The sequence below is a fragment of the Ictalurus furcatus genome, chromosome 3, assembly GCF_023375685.1.
Source record: "Ictalurus furcatus strain D&B chromosome 3, Billie_1.0, whole genome shotgun sequence".
In the NCBI taxonomy this organism is placed as follows: Eukaryota; Metazoa; Chordata; class Actinopteri; order Siluriformes; family Ictaluridae; genus Ictalurus; species Ictalurus furcatus.
In genome coordinates, this window is record NC_071257.1 from 33,602,735 (window position 1) to 33,623,408 (window position 20,674).

A 20,674-nucleotide genomic window follows, 5' to 3' on the forward strand; every position below is an offset into this window, starting at 1 on the left:
GCGGACAACCCGCTCTACCACCTGAGCCACAGCCGCCCATGCGTTCGATCTCTTTCACGATCACATTGCTTGGCACGTAGCGCAGACGGCGTACAGCTTCCACGATTTGTGCCGACCACTATTTTCAAGAGGTTCTCTGGACTGCTCTCAGACCCGAAAACCGCTTTCATACTTCATGAAAAGTCTAGGAAGGCCAGAAAAAGAGATAGAGTGTGAAAATGACAGCGACTGACTTGTTTCACGGACGTTCCGCAACACGAAACGTAAACATAATGTATGATCTTTAATAAATAAAAATGGCTTTTCAGTTTTTATTTGTATAGCGCGTTTAACAACGGATATCGTGTCTCGAAGCAGCGTTACAGAAATATATAAACACAGGATAGAGATTTTAAGCGTGTGGATTTATCTCTATTGAGCGAGCTGGTGGTGACGGTGGTGAGGAAAAACTCCCTGAGATGATACGAAGAAGAAACCTTGAGAGGAACCAGACTCAGAAGGGAACCCGTCCTCATCTGGGGAACATTTTTTATATAATAATATAAAACATCTTATATAATAATTACGAGTAATAGTTAAGAGTAACGCCGCTTCGTGTCCGGCCGCATCACACCACGGTGTCGTGTACCAAACCTGCTGATTGTTTCCAGATGCAGGAAAGGTTTCCGTGTTAATTGGATTATGTTGTGCGTGCGTTAAAGGAGGTGTGAAGTGCTTGTTTTCGGTTTGTAAAGTACTCCAAACGTTAGTTTGTCTTGCTCCGTCATGCCAGCAGAGCACAGGTACTTGATGCTGTTTGTGGTGTGTGAAATTGTTTTGTTCTTCACTGTCTGCTAGATTGGCATCGTGCACTTCCCACACCAGAGACCAAAACAAGACAACACTGGATTTTTGGTCTCTTTACTTTACTGGGTGCGTGGTACATTGTTTGCTCTTGTTTTTTAAACACGAACCCGTGCCGGGATGTTTGAGGCGCCCGTGGCCGAATCAGAGCGGCAAAAAAAAAAGACAGCATGAAAAGAAGACGCATGAATTTATTCAAGGCCGAGTCAGGCTGCTGGAATAAGAAGTGAAAACGCGATGTTTTATTAAACAGCTATCACCGGACTGTAGAGTTTTCCTTTTTTGTTCTCTGGCACGCATATATATAAAAAAAAAAACCTCTCGTCTACAAGGCTTTAGAACACATGGATTGATGGATGTTGGATTTGACTGGGAATGTACGGTGTAGTTAGTCTGGATCGTTTCACTACACACTGACTGGTCACTTTAATAGGAACGCTTGTACACATGCATATTGATGCAATTCCAATCAGCCAGTCATGTGGCGCATGAGCGCAGTGCATAAAATCATGCAGATTCAAGTCAAGAGCTTCTGTTAATGTTCACATGAGACCATCGGGGGTTATCTCTGCGACTTTCTGCGACCGTGCCAGAGGGGCCGGTTTGAATATTCTGGGATTTTTCACAGACGAGCAAACAAAACATCCAGCGGAGGGGCAGTCCTGTGACGGAAAACACATTCTTGATGAGAGAGCTCAGAGGAAAGGAAGTCTAAGGTAACTGACAGGAAGTCTAAGGTAACTCTTTACAACTGTGATGAGCAGAAAAGCATTGCGAGTTTACGCATTGTGATGCTGCCACATGATTGGCTGATTGCAGGAATGAGCAAGGTTACATGTGCTCCTATTGAAGTGGCCATTAAGTAAGTGTGTGTGTGTGTGTGGGTGGGGGGTGTGCTTTTTGCGCTGCTTCATTACTTTGCAGCACGCAGGGATGCAGTGAGAGAAGGCAGTCTAGGCAGCACCTCATTTAGAGAAATTCAATCCTCGTAGTTAACAGCAATGCCCCTGAGGGCAGGTAATGAAAGATTTCTAGCTGCTTTTGCCTCCGCGTGACCTCATCTTTATGAGCTGGATATGGACAGTGCTCCTTCTCCTCTGGGTGTCAAATCCTCGAGTTGTGTGAAAACTGCAGAGTAGCAGAAGAGCAGGAATAAATAACGTCGAGGCCTGAAAGTGTGCGCTCTAAGAACCGAATTACCTTTCAGCAGACGACGAAGAAATTATTTCATATCGAGGTCTGGGGTTATGTAAATTTCCTCCAGCGTTATTTGCTGAAATGGAGCGATGGAGAAACACCGACCTCGGGCAAGATAAATACCAGGAAGCAGGTCAAATGCTGAAAATGGAAACGGTCCATTTTCTCCAATTCTCGGTCGGATCGGCGCAGTTTGCCTTATTATCGCTGCACTTTTCGGCTATTTGCTCCGGTTTATTGAAAAAATAGGACTTTTGTCACACAAATAGGTGACGTTTCAGAGTAACAGACCTACCTTTAGAGTCGTCTCAGACACCGTGCTCGATTTTAATCGAGACTGTAAGCGGCTGTGTGTTTTAGTGCCGGACTAATATAAATACCAGAAGCAATAAACGAGAGGAAGGAAAGATAAATTAGTTTGTGGCAAATCACCAAGTTGCACAATCCTCAAAAGAGTGAAGCACCAAAGGGAGACGGGCAGTGTGTGTGTGTGTGTGTGTGTGTGTGTGTGTGTGTGTGTGTGTTTTATGCAATTACTTAAGAGATTAAAAGACGTATCTCAATATAATGAAATGCACACAGCCATAAACTTATCAGATCTAAAGAAAAAGGGTGTGTTTTGCACAAGCTATTTGCGCAGATAAATTATTTTACTCTTAAAGTGAACCCCGACTATGAAGACTTGTATGGCTTATTAGATTAACGCCGACATCCGCTTTATAAATCCGCGATACAAAACCACTCTAGACGTCAGTTTAAAAAAAAGAATAAATGAATAAATTAAAATCCGTGTACTCGTAGGCCACCGTTGCTGTTTACGTCGCGATGTGTTCTGGGTAGCGACGTCAAACGGTCGCGACGGTCTTGATTCTGCAGCGACCCTACAGAGGTGTAAACACGTCTTCGGCCTTTTCAGTTTGAACCCGGGCGTAACATAAGCGAGGAGGCTGATATAGAAGAGATTACTCAGAACGAAGAGGTGAGGAGGCGAGAGCGGGGTAAAATCCACGGTGTCCGTGTAGCAAACCGCACGTCTACGCCGACCGAGAGCGATGGTTTTATGACGAAACGTATTCTAATATCAATAATCGTGGAGGTGATCGGCTATCATCTCACCGCCGTATACTTTAACGTGTTAAAATTCCGACGGCCCGTTAACGCGCTGTCACCATGTTACGAGCAAGTCTATGCTATCTACACAGCCGCTACGTGTACGAAGGTACTCGTGTCTTCGGAAAGCTAAGATTCTTGTGATTTGATTGATATATTCGATTGATTTTGAGATACAATCACAACAGCAGCTACAATCAACGTCTCTGTCAGACCACCGACATACAAACAAACACTTACGAAATGGAGGCAACTCACCTCATATGACGTAATCCACTGATCCATAACATCCTCACAGGAACGGTCTTGTTACACTGGCGAAGGTCCAAATGATCCAATTATGTACAAATATTTAGTTTACTTTGGGTATGTCATGGCTAGGCGTTTTAGGCTAATTTTACAGTTTTATGGTATGAGTTTTATGGTATGAGAATGTACTGTAAAGAAAAAAACACTGCACTAACCTGTATCACAGTACACAAGAACTAGAAAATTCCAGCCAAAAGCAGCACACTGTGATATTCTTTTCCTGCTGTGGGGCTAGGGACTAATTCTTTTGAGTGCTCAAGCGCAACCATTTTCCATCATCGACTCAGAGCGCATCCCACATGTCACGTAAGGGCGGCCTACGTAGGTTAAAATCTGTCTTAAATATGGAGGATTTTTAAAGTAATGAACATATTTCATGTGTTTCTAACAAGGTATTTTAGTAGGAGGGGGCAATTATTGCGTGTTAAGGCCTACGAGTCTTCATAGTCGGGGTTCCCTTTAAGATTTATCAGAAAGGTGTTTCTAGAACCGCTTTGGTAAGGTATCAGTTGTTCGTTATTGTTTTATCCCTCTGTTTTGATCAGGGATCTTAATATTGCTAATAAATAAAAGATCGAATTGTTTAATTGAGCCTCCACGGTTAGAGGCGTAGCCGAGTGGTGTTCGGAAGCGATGCAGGTGGCACACTCTGAGGTCTTTCTCCTTTTCAGGGATTTGCGCTCGGACTGAGTGATGGACATGTTTACAGCTGGACAGACGGCTTGAGGAGAAGAGACTGGCACGACAACGAGAGCATAAGGAGAGACGAGATGCGTATTGGTAAGCCCACAACACCTCAGCATCTGGAATACACACACATTCGGTCCGTTTACTCACTCATTCCTCCACCCGTCCTTTCTGTTTGAGTTTTATTATATGTTTGATGATGTTACAAGTCTCTTTTGCAGTAGTAAATTATAGACCCACTGCCTATAGTTAAAGTGGAGTGATTTCACATCCCTGACTGACAGACATGTGAAATGCAGTTAACTTTGAGTCACCAGTGATGTCAGGTTTGCCCACATCTCCTACTGGGGACTAATAAAGTACACCCATCCATCCATCCACCCATCCATCCCACCCATTCTATCCTTCTATCCTGCTGCTCACAAAGCCAAATAACCTTAAGTCATAATTAATGTCATGTTTGACCAAATTTCCCCCTGGGGACTAATGAAGTATCCATCCATTCGCTCATCCGTTCGCTCATACGTTCGTTCATCCGTTCATCCACTCATTCTTTAGTTAGATCGTTCACCCACCCATCCTTCCATCCATTCATCATCACCTTCACTCATCCATCCTTCCATCCATCCCCCTGCTCATCCACCCTTCCTTTACTCCATCCATCATTCAATACATCCATCTGTCTGTTCGTCTGGCCATCCACCGATTCTTTAGTTAGTCCATTCATTCGTTTATTTAGCCCGTCCATTCCACGATCCATCTACCCGTTCTTTTTTTTTGTTGTTGTTTTTGATCATAGAATTTTTATTGGGAATTTGCATTTTACACATTATAACACCACACCCAACAACCCCAACAAAACAACCACAGCCAAAACCAAAAGAAAGGGGGAAACAAAAAACAATAACAAACAAACATTCAAAGAAAAAAACCCGTTCTTTAGCTAGTCCTTTCACCCATCCATCATTCCATCCATCTATCTGTCTGTCTCCCCACCCATCAGTCTATTCATCCATTTTTTTTTACTCATCCATATTTCCACCCATCCATTCTTCAGTACATTCACACATCTGTCTCCCCCACACCCTTCTGTCTGTCCATCCATCATCCATTTACTCCGCTATCATTCCTTTAATGCATCCATCCATCTATTCTTTAGTCCATGCACCCATCCATACGTCCTTCTGTCTGTCTATCCTTCCATTACTCCATCCATTCACCTATCATTCATTACATCCATCTGTCCGTCCATTCATTCTTTTGTCCGTCCATCCATGCATTCTTTAGTTATTTTTTTCACTCCGTCCTTCAGTAGATCCATCCATCCGTCTCCCCATCACCCATCTGTCTGTCCATCCATCCATTACTCCATCATTCATTGATTCTTTAGTCAGACCATTCACCCATCCATCCTTCAGTTAGATCATTCACCCACTCATCCATCCATGCATTCTTTAGTTAGTCCTCTCACCAATCCATCCATCCTTCAGTACATTCACCCATCCATCCATCTCCCCCACCCCTATCTGTCCATACTCCATCCATTCATCATCCAATTATTTAACCCATCACACTATCCACTCATCCATCAATCCATCTAAATTGTCCAACTCGTCTATGGTAAATTGTCTACGCTTATATAGTGCTTTGTTTGGATGTTTCTCATTTACCATTCACCCATTCACACACACTCACACACGCACTCTCAGACACACTCTCACACACACTTTCACACACAGCTAGCCAGCCATCGGGAGGACGTTTCGGCATGTGGAGGCCGGGAATCTAGAACCCTGCGATTAGTGGACAACCTGCTGTACCACCTGAGCCGAAGTTGCCCCATCGCATCTCCTTTTCAGCCATTAGATCAGAGAGTAAATGAATGAGTGAAAGGAGAACGTTGCACAGAAACAGGGACAGAAGTAATACAGCAGATTTCTGCAGGGATCATGGGGACAGTTGGGCATAAGGACAGATTTTCATCCATGCACAGCTTTCTTTCCCGCTCTCTCTCTCTCGCTCTCTTTTTCTTTCATTATTACTGTGTTGCCTTTAGCAGTGCCACCCCAGTGTAATATATCTGCATCCCTTCAGTGAGTTTTTGTTATTTGGATTAAGGAGACATTGCTCTGATCCAATACCTCACACGAAATGAGGAGAAATATTTCTTGAGTTCAGAGTGCCATGTTAGCAGATAAAAGCCATCAACAAGCCTGATTAATCAATGAGAACCTTACAGAATAGTTTACAGCTTTACACTGTTTGGAGTATAATGGAGTCGTAAGTCTGCGTATTAAACAGATTGATCTGTGAGATTAGACAGTGTGATGTAATAGTTTTCCCTCCGGAGTGTATCCAGGGTCTCGCGTCTCTTTGCATACGGACACTTCAGCTCGAACGTTCTGGGTTCCACCATCACATCACACCACATCACGTCACATCACATCATCACACAAAGTCCATTACGTCAGAGATTTAACGATACACACCAACTGTTGGTGGCAAATCTTATCCCAACAGGCACCACGTTAAGCCTTCCATTCATTTTTCATGACTCCCAACTAATTTTAGACATCAGAATATGAAACCAGGGGATTTAAATAATGGATTTGCACCAATCTGCTCTCATTTGATCAACAAATTGCTTTCTGGGTGACTGCAGTGTAGATGATGGCAGTTTAACCACTACACATGCGATGGAACGGGATTCCAGCTTGTATTTTTGTGCATATTACACAAAATAGAGCCGTAAACTAGAACCGTATTTTTGATTGTGCTTTTATAGCCGTTCAGTAATGACGCATAAACAAGCTTCAGTGCACCGCCTCACATTCCAACACGTTTAAACTAGTTTTGCTGTGGTCCTTTTTAAGGCCACAGCACTGTTCATTTCTCAGAATGAATAATTATTGAATCGTTTCCCATAACAGCAGCCCCGGCAATAGTGCGGCTGCGAATCCCAGGTTTATATCAATGTAATCGTCGTAATTGTTATAATTTCGACAGTAAAAGCTCGTACACGGTGTATAAGCATCGATTACGCTGAAGTTTTCTGTGAGGAGACGTTTATTTAACATTTAGGGAAGGAGTCTCCAGTGTCGGTAAAGCAAAAACATTACGTTTTCTGGCAAGTTTTCAGTTTGAAAGGTAAGATGACAAGTTGTGTTTTTATTTTTATCTTCAAGATATATATATATATATATATATATATATATATATATTTGCCTCAGTCTACTCGGTGATAAAACGCTCTCATCCGGACTGCAATTCAGTCACCACAAAATATTTCCTTCAAACCCCGATGTTCATTTCACGTGGTCATATGATCACGCTCGATTCATAACGTGGCATCCAAGCGGTCGAAGGGTCGAAACCGATGTTCCAGCAACAATTTACAACGAAATACAATAAAACAATAATAACGTCGTATAGAAGAAGCATCCGTCTTTCGTTTTGTGATTTAGGGAGTGTTTACGAGACTAAATACGCCCGGTAGCAGCACTCAAACATCCCCACCCACCCTTCCCCTTCCCCCTCCCCCTCCCCTATCCCCCAACAAGAAAATCTGCATAGAAGATTACGGACATGTGTATCCCCACGGGACTAAAATGATTAGACGCTGAGTTTAGTGAACAACAGAAGGTAATTCAGCTTGTAATTTTCTTAGAGGAGGACGGAGGGAAAAAAAAAGCCAGACGTGGCTGAACTGGACGGAAATAAACTCCCAGAGGAGCACGTGTAAAAGAGGAAATTACCCCAGGACGTTAGACAGAGAGAGCACGAGTGGGAGATTCACATTGCAGAGAGTGTGGAAATGTTAACTAAGCTCACTCGGTTGTATGAAACATTTCTCACTGAATTACTAACAGAACGTGTTAGTTTGAAAGGTCGACCTGTTTATAAAGTATAAGGAATTAAACACTTAGGGGGCATGCTGTTATAGGTAAATCATCAATGACTGGCTAGTGTGGTGGGACCTGACGCAGAGCAGAAGTGAATCATGTTCCCATAACAGCGTGTCCTGAAGCGTTTATTGCTCTTATACCTCAGCAATTTGTTAATGATCGCAATATTTAATTTATAGTTTTTTTTTTTTAATAATTATTTAATGATGTGGAATGCCCACGAGACAAGATATTACTTATCGCAGCTATAAAGAGTCGTTCTCTCATCAGACTTTTTTTTCTCTCTGTTGAAGTTAATAAGACAAGAAGACCAACCTTGTTCTGGAAAGTACAAGCGTCGTTGTCGTGGCGATATCGAAACACTGACACCGGAGACTCCTTCCGTTAATAACAAATTGAAGTCTTCTTACTGAAAGAATAACTAGATGTTTTGGGTTTTTTTGTGGGTAAATGACATGTTTTTTTTAATGTTTATTATTAGCCTTAGATTACGCAGATTGTCCGCCATCCAAGTCCCATACAAGTGAATGAGGTGTTACTATAGCAACGATAACGCATTAGAACAAGCCCATTAATATACCGCTGTGAGATGGTACTACTGTCAGAGCTGCTGTTATAGACAATTAATCACCACTGTCTGACCAATCAGATTTGAGAATTCAGCAGCGTCGTGCTGAATAGCTGAATCCTGCTTATCCTCCGAGTCAAACTTGATTTTTTTTTCTTCACTTGAAAGGACAGGCATTGCTGTGATGTTTATTCAGTACAGCCCTAAACACAATCGGAGTTCAGAAATACAGGAAATTCTGAACTTTAAAAAAAAAAAAAAAAAAAAAGTTTAGTTTGTCGTTTTTTTTAATGAGCTTTCTTACCTGGGTTTGATACATTCGCAAGCCTGCATTCTTTTAGTTACACTTTGGCATTTAATATTTAGTCAAGCTGTTCTGAATCTTTTTAATGGCCACGAGAAGGGAAGTATGCAGTGTTATGAATCATATTTTCTGTTTGAGTCCATGGTCCTGGGAGAATGCAGTAAGGAGTGGGAGTGGGGTTTCGGTAATTATGCACTGAGAGACGACATTCTGCACACAAACAGTGGGAGAATGAGCGATTCTGTGAGAGAGTGTGCATTAAAATGTGCTTTTGTGATACCGATAATCGCCAGAACGCTGCCGTTAAATTATTGACATCATGCTCTCGTTAGCAATGCTGCAGAGCTCCTCATCTGTAACATGATAAAATGTCAATGAAACTGAAAGAAAAGAAAAAAAAGAAGCCTTTATTTGTTACAGATACATTACAGAACAATGGAATTCTTTTTTTTATATATCTCAGCCTGTTACGAAGTTGGGGTCAGAGTGCATGGTCAGCCATGATATGGCACCCCTGGAGCAGAGAGGGTTAAGGGCCTATCTCGAGGGCCCAACAGTGGCAGCTTGGTGGTGCTTAGACTTCTGATCAGTAACCCAGAGCCTTAAAGTGCACCTATTATGGTTTTTTCAAACATCACCTTTCATAAAGTGTGTTATATACGTAGCTGTTTGTGAATGTAAAAAGTCTGTAAAGTTTCAAAAATCAAAGCGCACGACAAACGGAGTTATCGACTCCCAAAAGAAGGAATCGATTCTGAACAGCTGAATCGAGTCGTTAGTGATTCCAGACTTTGCTTCCTGTATTAACCTACGTAGGTGCGTAACAAAAAGCCCCGCCTCTGGTCTTCATCGGCTGCTCGCTGACAGACGGAGCTGAAGCTCGTTACGGTAGTGGGCGTTTCCTTTTCGACGCACTGACAGCGGTAGACCAATCATGACAGACTGGGACGTCTGACCAATCAGAGCAGAGTATGCTGTCTGAAAGGAGGCTTTTGGAAGGAATCCTTTAGACAGGATAATTTAACGAGTCGTTTGAGACACGGGGGGTGGGGTGTAATGCTGCAGTTTAAATTATGAGCACGTTAAAGTGTTTTTTGACCTTGGATGCATGTAAGTTTATTGTACAAGACCTCTAAAACAAACTTAGGCACGTTTCAAATCCATAATAGGTGCACTTTGACTATTGAGCCACCACTTCAACTTTGTTCATTGAAGATAGTCATTTTAATGAACAGATTGAGGAACAGATGTGAATACTATATTGTTATTTTTTTTTTCTTCTCAATAGCACTGTAGCAATATATTTTTTAAACACAATGTTTTTGTTTGGTTGTTGAGACAACGTTCTATTTTTCTGGATGAGTGGAATAAACGGCGTGTTTTGAAATCAGTCTTATATGATGAAATTTATGTCATAATAATAATAATAATAGTAATTAAAGCTGCGAGCAGCATTTTCAGGGGCCAAGCACGTAGACTCGGTGAGCCGCACATTCACGGAAGATTTGTGATACAATTGTTGTTCAATTGATTGTAAGCAATCACAGGAAAGCAGAGCTTGGCACTCTTGGCAAAGGGACTGAAGACTGATTTGTAGTTTCACTCATGATGTGTATGTTTTGATCATGGACAGTGGTCCATGACTCTGACTCTAAGAGGAAATGTCTTGATGAACAAATACGCATCAAGGTGGTGTTGCTGTTGGGTCTGGCGCTACCGCTGTGACCTGTGGTGTTGTCTGTTGCTACTTTGACCTGTGGTCATGATTGCTATTGCTCTGACATGATTTTTTTTTTCTCCTCGTATTTTTAAAAAATCTAAGGTGTTTATGGTTTTATCTCATCTGTCTGGGACTTTTTTCCTACTTTGTACAACTTTAGACAGGTCTCACGATGATGCGAGCCAAATTTGGTGAAGCTTGGACAAAGTTCGGCAAAAATGGCTCTTAGATGGAAGCATTTTCGGCATGTTATTGTAAATTTTGACCAGTAGGCGGCGCTTTCACGGAATGTGTTGCATAGCCTCGGGGCATGGTCCTGAAGTTGCCTACCAAGATTTGTGTCAGTGTGCAAGGTCGTTGCTGAAATTCAGCCTCACGTCCTGTTTGGCAGCTTCGCTGTCAGATATATTTTTTATGAGGCTTACTCTGAAGATGGGGCGCACGGTGGCTTAGTGGTTAGCACGTTCGCCTCACACCTCCAGGGTCGGGGGTTTGTGTGTGCGGAGTTTGCATGTTCTCCCCGTGCTGTGAGGGTTTCCTCCGGGTACTCCGGTTTCCTCCCCCAGTCCAAAGACATGCATGGTAGACCGACTGGCATGTCCAAAGTGTCCGTAGTGTATGAATGGGTGTGTGAATGTGTATGTGATTGTGCCCTGCGATGGATTGGCACCCTGTCCAGGGTGTACCCCGCCTTGTGCCCGATGCTCCCTGGGATAGGCTCCAGGTTCCCCGTGACCCTGAAAAGGATAAAGCGGTATAGAAGATGGATGGATGGATGGATGGATGGACTCTGAAGATGTTCTGAAGACGTGCCAAATTTGGTGATGATTGGACACTATTTATAGGAGGAGTAGCGGACAAACTGTTTTTGACACAATCCAAGATAGCAGAAAAAACTAATTAGGCAGAAATTGATGTCATAGGGTGCGCTGAACTCGTCTCTGCCTGGAGAATCCTGAGATGCCTGGCTTTTAAACTTTGGACACACAGTTCAAAAGTTATTACCATAAAGGTACTTCCAAATTTGACCCGAAGGTGGCGCTAGATCCTTGACAGCACTTGGCCCAAATTTGGTCGGAATGTTCCTTAGACCCTCCCCAATCAGTATGTCAAACATCACAAGTTTTTAATAGACAGTTCTATGGACACCCTAACCAGAAAAAGAAGAAGAATAAGAAAGGTAGAATAACATTAGGGTGCCTAAGTACCTTCTATTTTCCCCTCAAATGACGTGAGACAAAAACGTACCGATTTTGTCGATTAGCCATTCTTGATTGATGGATGTCAGCGAGCCCTTTTCCGTGATACTCGTAGCATTTACAGTGTTTAATTTTGGCCGGTCACTCAATCGAGTTTTATAAACGTACACTGAAATGAAAATACTTTGATCCAAAATCTCATGATTAAATGATTGGCGGTGTTATTTTCTCCTCTTTTTTTCTCCCCCAAATTTGTTTCGTATGAGTAACCTTGAACCAACTGCAATAAGCAGCAAATTTACTGTACATCATGGAGATACACTGCTAAACGTTCATCTTTCTCACTGTTTACACCAGCTTCGAAATGAAAAGCCTGGAATTCTAATTACCAAAGGTTTCCTGCGCACACACACACACACACACACACACGCACACACACTCAAGCACATACAAAAGCATGCACATTTCGAAGACGATGTTTATGTGTGTGTCGTAGGGAAAGGAGAGCAGGGGAAGCCGTACCCGCTTGCAGAGGACGAGTGTGATGATTCGGTGTACAAAGAGAACGGCTTTAATATCTACGTGAGCAACAACATCGCACTGGATCGCTCTCTGCCCGACATCAGACACCCCAAGTGAGTAAAAGATAAAAAAAAAAAGAAAAGATCTATCCTCCCTATGGATCATCTGTATTAGTTTTGAAGGAACTTTAGTAAGTTAAGTTACGTAAATCAGTTATACATCTGTTTATTAGTAACTACTGTAGATTGAAATACTGAATACATGGACAATGTCTTATATTTACCTTTACATTTATTTATTTGCCAGTCACCTCACGGTTGAGTCCAAAGTGACTTGGCTGAGTCCAGAGCATTCAGCGGAATAATTGAGGGTTAATTGCAATTCTCTAGGGTCAAACAATTGTTCTCTAGGAGTCATTAGATTTAATCTAACAATCTACCAATCACTAGCTTCGAACGTTAAACACTGACCCTGTTGCCATCTCTGAGTTATTCTATTTTATTTCACTTATCTGTTTATCTACTACACTTTAATTGGATTTTCACTGTATTTTCAACTGCATGCCAGTCACCTCTGTGTGACTTCTGCCTCGGAATCGTGAAACAGACCATTATTTATTTATTTATTTATTTATTTAACCTGTGAACAAACTGAAGTTACAAAGGAAGCCATTTTTAAACTTTTTCTATGTCTTGTCTATGCGTAGCATCATTTTCACGCATGGCATTTGGCAGACCCGCTTATCCAGAGCGACTTACATTTATTTTATTTATACATCTGAGCAGTTGAGGGTTAAGGACCTTGCTCAAGTTCCCAGCAGTGGTGTCTTGGCAGTCCTGAGGTTTGAACTCACGACCTTCCGATCAGTCACCCTAATCTGGTAATCGAATTCTTAAACAATACGTTTCCATCCAAAAATCTCCCAATAGGGTGAGCAAAGATGGCGGAAAAATAAGCTGTTGGTCTTCAGAATACAGTAACATGGAGGAAACGTACCAGGGATTTAGTTTAAATTTTTTATTTATTTATTTCACGTCTGAGAGAACACCAGTTTTAGGATTATCAGTATGCAAATGAGGACATGATCGGATCATTTATGTTTTGTTTTTTACATCCTCTGGAGCTCGGTATCGCTGTTAAGACTTTAATTAGGAAGCAGAGATAAGGGTTAAAATTTTCATCTTTTCAAGTCATTGAATTAACAGCAGAACATTATGTACCACTCCATCGGGTAATGTTGACAAACCTGGTGGCGTCATAATGCAAGAAAGTCTCGGTGAGTTTAGTTTTAATGGGTATAACAAGCTCTGTCCTATGGAAGCCCATTTCCACCACAGAGAAAACATTTTTTTAAACGCAATTGGGAATTTATACCTCGCAATTCCGACTTTATTTCCAACAATTGCGAGTCACAGTTCTGACAATACTGACTTTATTCTCACAGATTTGAGGTTACATCTCACAATACTGACTTTTTTCTCACAAATATGTGTTTGCTGTTCCCTTTGTTATTGAGGTGTGTGGTGTCATCATGCCATGATCTAAAGAGTTCTGTAAGGCTTTCAGAAAGAAAGATTGTGGATGCCTACAAGTCTTGTATTTGAAATACATTATTCCACTGTAAGGAAAATCATCTAAAAGTGGTGCAGATTTCAAACGACCGCCAATTAGTCCAGGACTGACCTTCCCAGCAAATTCGGCCCAAGAGCAGACCGTCTGATGCAAAAGTAAGTCTCCAAGAACCCCAAAATTTCATTTAATAAAACATTAGAGCAAGACTACAGTTTGCCAATGAGCATATAGGGAAAGACCAGGCCTTTAGGAATAATGTGCTCTGGACAGACGAATCAAAGATAGAGTTGTTTGGTCACAGTAACGGCAGACATGTTTGGCACAGAACAAAGATAGCTTTTCAGGAGAAGCACCTCATACCAACTGTGAAGCACGGTGGTGGAAATGTTATGGTTTGGGGTTGCGTCACTGCCTCAGGGACTGGACAGCTTACGTTCACTGATTCAACTATGAATTCTGCATCATATCAAAGAGTGCTTGAAGATAATGTGAGGCCATCTGTTCGAAAGTTGAAGTTGAACCCAAAGTGGACTTTTCAAAAGGATAATGATCCTAAGCACACAAGCAAATCCACCAAGGAACGGCTCAAAAAAAGAAGAAATGGAGGGTTATGGAACGGCCTAGTCAAAGCCAGGATTTGAATCCCATTGAAATGCTGTGGGAGGATTTGAAACGAGCAGAACATGCAAGAAAACCCTCAAAAAACTCGCAACTGAAAGAATATCGCATGGAAGAGTGGTCAAATATTCCAGCAATCCTGGTGGACAATTACGCAAAAGCCTACAAGAAGTTATTTCTGCTAAAGCGGGCAATACCAGCTTCTGAGACCATCTGTTGAATAAATGATTGAAAAAGCTCATTTTCCTCATGGTTTTGTTCATCAAGTATTAACTTTATTAATAGGTACTGTTTCAAAGATGATCAAATGTTTGCTTGCCCAAATATGTTAAAAAAAAAAAAAAAAAAAAAAAAAAAAAGCTATTTCCAACAATTTCCATGGGGTCTACTTACTTTTTCACACGACTGTATGACATTTAAAGCTTTAAACATTTTCAAATCTGGTGTATCGTTCTGTTCTCCTGCAGTAGCACAGACCATTCCGAGTGATTAACTGAGGCAGGCTTTCCCCTGAAAACATTCGGAACGCCAGCTCAATAGATTTTAAAAAATACCTGTGAAGGTTATTGTTAGCGCTTGTTGAATATAGGTTTCATAGTTTGTACTAATCCTTACAGGCTTCTAGTCAATTCGTTAGTGAGTGTATTTTGGTTCTTTAATGTGCTCTATCATAAATACTGTGTTTTAAAAATTTTATTGTATATAGTGCTGCAACTAATTATTATTTTCATAATCAATTAATCTGTAGCAATACACAATATCAAATTACACAAACTGCGTGTTACACATAGAAACTTAGACTAAAACTTTACATTAGCACAACTGTTTGTCCAGTTAACATATATATATATATATATATATATATATATATATATATATAAATTCAACTACAGTCCTAAATTAGTTTGTGTTCCTCACTTTTAGTCATATTGTTTTACTTGTGTTTACTTTGATCGTATCATTTTAATTAGACATTACAAATCTAACTTGCGCTAAACTGTTTATCACCGCATCTACACTGCAAGTGAGGAGCAACGCGGCTTCGTTACTAACAGATCGCTCCCGTTATAATAAATGTCAGAATTTACACTGTAAGTGCGCAAATACAGCATATAATGACAATAAACTTGAATTAAAGTAAACCTTTAAGCAACTCTCACCAGTTTCCCCAAGCCCTTACATACAGCGGAGCATTTTGGATATGAACATAAGTTTGTGCTCGTGCATCACTGTCGTGCTTCCGTGCTACTTAAGTTTGCAGGTTACAATCTTCTTCATGGCATTTAATATAAAATGCACCCATATCTTAGAGGACTTGGAGGTCGCACACTTTTTTTTTCCGCTGTCACTTGACGATTCCGCCTCCGTCTGATTGTGAGGTCATGTAGGGTATAGAAGGTAACGCTGACATGAACAGTAAACTGAAGGAATTTATTTTGTTTGACTCTGGGTGTTCTGTTAAAGCTAGCGGCGTCACATTACATACGTTTGACGCCAACAGTGTATACTTCCGGTTAGTAAAAACCACGGTTTTCATTTTAGACGATACTACCCTTCTAAAATTCATACACTAGACGGAAGAGTACATAATGCATAGTGTAAGTGCATAGTGTATTGCATGTCAGTTGGTACACAACTTTGGTCTGTCCTCTCTGCCATTTTTCCGATACGTGTTTTCCGAACAGAATTAACACAACGAGTAAATGTGCCCCGTGCTGTGCGCAGACCGACCAATCGATAATGAGATTCGTCATTTCGTAATCGATTATTAGCGCTCTATAAATACCTACAGTTTCCACTTCTTTTGTCCTTTCAGTGCACTTCACTTTACTGTTAGTGAGTCTCTTTCATCTAGAGACTTCATAGTCAAAAGTAAAGGCCAGGTGTGGATTACTGTGGAGGAGATCACCTTGTTTCGCACTCACCCCTTCAACAGATGAGCTCTTTGATGGACTGATCATTAATTGTTCTCAGGAGACTAACCAATCCGCACCATTTGCTGCCCATGAAAGCGTTTTATTTATTTATTTTTTTCATGGATTTTCCCCTGGCAAGAACAAATCCACTAATAACTCATGTAGCCGAGGGTCAAGCAGTTTCATCGATAATGAAAGATCCGCTCTGGCTTCTTATGAGACGAGTAGAAAGCCAGGGATGGATCAAGAATGGAGTCCAGTCCCACTTTATCTCCAGGAAGGATAGTTTGCAGGCTTTTGAAACACAAAGCACCTTTTGAGACTAGATCACAGCTGTGCTATTGCAAGTCCCAATTCAGGCCTTGTTTCTGGTGCAGGTCTGTTTATTTTCACGCCCAGTGGATGCGTGCAGCTCTGCATGCTGGATGTGGAACACTGCTTTCAGACAGCGGCCTGCGTTTCTCAAAAGCGGCTCAGAACGGCAGCGCAGACTGTCCCGCGTCTCGTCTCGTTGTGCTGATAAATATCTGGGGGAAAAAAACACTGATCCAGAAACAGGAGAGGGTGTGTAAAAATGGCCCGCTATGTGATTCAGTAGCTCGGCACGGAGGCTGGAGTGAGTGGGTTTTACTATGGCAGGTGACACACTGAGTAATGCAGCTATAAATTCAGAGTTGGAAACAGCAGGGAAATTGAAACATTTGTCATTCAGTATGCACGGAGATGCCAGTTTATATATCGTTACATCTGAGGAAAAAACAAAACAAAACAAAAATAACAGTGTACACATCTAGCTATATCCAACTAGCTAAAAATAAGAGGAAAAATCCCCTTTAAAAGTATACTATTTCAGACATAATATTGTGACTTGATTAGCCACCTGAGATCTCCAAGATAATTCACTGAAATGACATAAAAAATACCTTCAGTACAGCAATGCTGTAACTTGCGGTTTGTTTGAAGAGGCATAATGCAAATGTGTAACATCAGCGTGTCGTTTATTATGGCAAAACCAGTAATCATCAACCTAATCCGAAGCAAAGGCAGACAGCACGAAAACGGGATAATCGCATAATCACCACAAAACCAGCGAGGGTCTGAATCAGGAAACAGAGCACGGAAACAAGAAAACAAACGCTCGGACTTAACGACAAGGACGCACGGTATGATTCGCACTCCAATAATGAAATATCAGGGCTCGACTCTTTAGAAACGACGCACAGAGCACCTGGACACAATCGGAAACGAGACGCAAAATCGAGGCAAAATGTCGATTATGGTGCGAACAAGGAAGAAAGGAAACGTGACAGGAACGTAAAACAAATATGAATACTGCATGATCAGAGGGGAAATCCTGGACAATATATACTATATGGTTTGTGGACACCGGACCATCACACTCGTACTGTACGTGGTTCTTCCCCAACCTGTTACCACAAATTGTATAGAATGTCTGTGTATGCTGTAGAATTATATAAAGTTTCCCTTCACTGGAACTAAGACGCCCAAACCTGTTCCAGCATGACAGTGCCTCTGTACACAAACTGAGCTCTGTAAAGACATGGTGTATTAAGGTTGGAGTAGAAGTACTCGAGTTTCCTGCACAGAGCCCTGACCTCAACCCAACTGAACACCTTTGAGATGAACTGGAACGCCGACTGCACCCCAGAACTCCTCCCCCAACGTCAGTACCTGGCCAGCAAAGGGAACGCTGAATGTGACGTTCAAAAAGCACATATGGGTGTGATGGTTATGTGTCCACATACATCTGGACATATAGTGTAGTTATGGAACAAGGCCTGGAATTTCAATGGTCTGCACTTCTCATTCACCCATTCACTCACTCACACACCAATGGTCGCGGAGCTGCCATGCAAAGGTGCTAACTTGCCATCGGGAGCAACTTGAGGTTCAGTGTGTTGCCCCAAGGACACTTCGGCATATGGAGACACGCGGGCCGGGAATCGAACCTCCAGCCCTACGATTAGTGGACAACCCGCTCTACCACCTGAGCCACAACCGCCCCGAATTGTCATACAGTATTTGTAGAACTGTGCTAAAATGACTTCTGTTTACCAAATGCAAGCCAACAGTCAATTAGAGCACACCGACAAGACACGTCGGGACGTTTCTAAAGCCTCGTAAAGTGTCCAGAAAGCGGACTTGCTTCAAACCATTGCCCCATTTTTTTTTTTTTTCTGGAAGTACTGCAGTCAGACGCCATTCCCATCGTGGTATAAATGGTTCAGAACTGTGGAAAGGATACGACAGGAAGCAAGGGCACACGTTTTCAGCAGGCAGTCAGATGAAAGAACTAACAGACAGATTGTCGCCACAGGGATCAGCTTGATACTCTTCACATCGCACCTAAACCTCTACCTCTGTGTACTGTCTGTCCAAGTCTCCCTCGTCAGGCTGGTGCTTAATTGGATGATGTGGAGCCTCCTTTTGACCTAGATTGTGGATCGTGTCCTGCTTTTGTTCTCCGTAAATGTTACACACTCGTCTTTAAACTTCTCTCCGTGTGACACTTCATACTGTAGAATTACCACACCGGATAGTCATAGAATTTATTTTTATTTACTTTTTGCTCTCCTCGGAGCACTTCGCTTCTCCGCCATCAAACCTATTTACAGTACACAGTAGCATATGTTTCCATTCCAGTTCTACTCACTGGGGTTTGCTTTTGCAATCAACCTCTCACAGAAGCTGTTTCTATTTATCTTTTAATTTACTGTGTGAATGTATTAAAGGCAGAGCTCTTTAAGACTGCCGGTCCCGTGGTTCCGTGCGAGCTATAAATAATGGGCCGTGTGTCAGCTTTGTCAGGGTGGTGAATTAGAGACTGGTGTGAGCTGTAAAGCGTTGCTTCATCTGCCACTTCAATCTTTGTTGAAAGAGAATTAAGGCGCAGATTTCTGAGTGCTTTATTAGAGCAGGGGGAGTGACAAGGCTTTTTAAACGGTGATTTATGATCAGACTTGCGCTCAGCTCTATACCCGTATACTCCGAAACTTGCTGGGGTACAGCATAGTAGATCTATCTATTCATTACACGAATGACAGTGTTTTGGCCAAACAAACATGTAATCATGGAACGGTTGATGGACTGATAATGCGCTGATAACAGCCTCGCTCGTTCTCGTCTTTATCTGTCTCGTTTTCTCTCTGTCTGTCAGCTGTAAGCAGAAGCTGTACCTGGAGAATCTCCCCAACACCAGTATCATCATCCCGTTCCATAACGAGGGCTGGAGTTCTCTTCTCCGCACCGTCCACAGCATCGTAAACCGAACTCCTGATCACCTGATTGCCGAGATCGTTCTGGTGGATGACTACAGCGATCGAGGTAAGCGCCAATCCCTCCATCTCTCCCTCCGTCCCATCTGCTGGGGTTTCCTGCGATACGAGTGACCACATGCGGAGAAGAGTCTGAGAAGTAGCTTCGATTATGTGTAGAGCTAGAACGTTAGAGATTTAGAGCACATTACGCTAAATTCCTTGAAATGATTTGAATCAGAAGCAAGGCCTATTCGACCAAGGAGAAACGTCACTCGCGTCACGTGGCTCAACGGCACGCGGTAGCACACCGAGTGTACGACGTGTGGAAGAACATGCCTAGCAGCTCGCATACTGTATAATACATTTCCCTGTTGTGTTTGTGACATTTCGAAAGATATTTGCCTGTGACCTCGAAAATTGTGTTTTATTGTTTTAGCCAATGGCATGAAGACGAAGTTGAATGGGGGGGACAATGAACAAAATAGTTGAATGAACAAAATAGTTTTGTCAAAAAGCAATGAACAAAATAGTTTTGGTTCATTGCAATTTACTGGGAGGTCAGCTGCACAAAGAGAACCACTTGGCATTGCTAGTATTTAACGTTTCGTCTTCTTTCTCTGATTGAATTGATGTTGATGGTAATGCTGTAATCATCGTGCTATAAAAACGCTAGATACTCTCAGGCTAAAAAAATGAATCGAAATAGCCGTATTGAATCGAGTGAATTCAGCTTCAGGCTGAATGAATGAATGCTACAGGCCACCAACAAGCTTTACAACTCATCCGCTTTGAGCCTGGACTGGGACGATAAAAGAAAGGAAAAGTCTAGAGTAAAGTGTGTTAGCATAAAGGTCACAGCAAGCCGCCAGAACAGCTTTAATGCTCCGTAGATTGTACGAGTGTCTGGAACCATACCGGAGCCATGA

The 20,674-nt window shown here is 42.0% G+C and overlaps 1 protein-coding gene across 1 annotated transcript in view; it reads left to right on the forward strand.

Annotated features, from left to right (window-relative positions):
- Window positions 1-20,674, forward strand: part of galntl6 (polypeptide N-acetylgalactosaminyltransferase like 6) — a 255,001-nt gene that overhangs the window by 51,326 nt on the left and 183,001 nt on the right. The window contains exons 3-5 of the mRNA XM_053622119.1: window positions 4,131-4,239; window positions 12,339-12,477; window positions 19,649-19,815. Of these exons, the coding sequence (XP_053478094.1) occupies window positions 4,131-4,239; window positions 12,339-12,477; window positions 19,649-19,815 (415 nt within the window). The remainder of the gene's footprint in view (window positions 1-4,130; window positions 4,240-12,338; window positions 12,478-19,648; window positions 19,816-20,674) is intronic.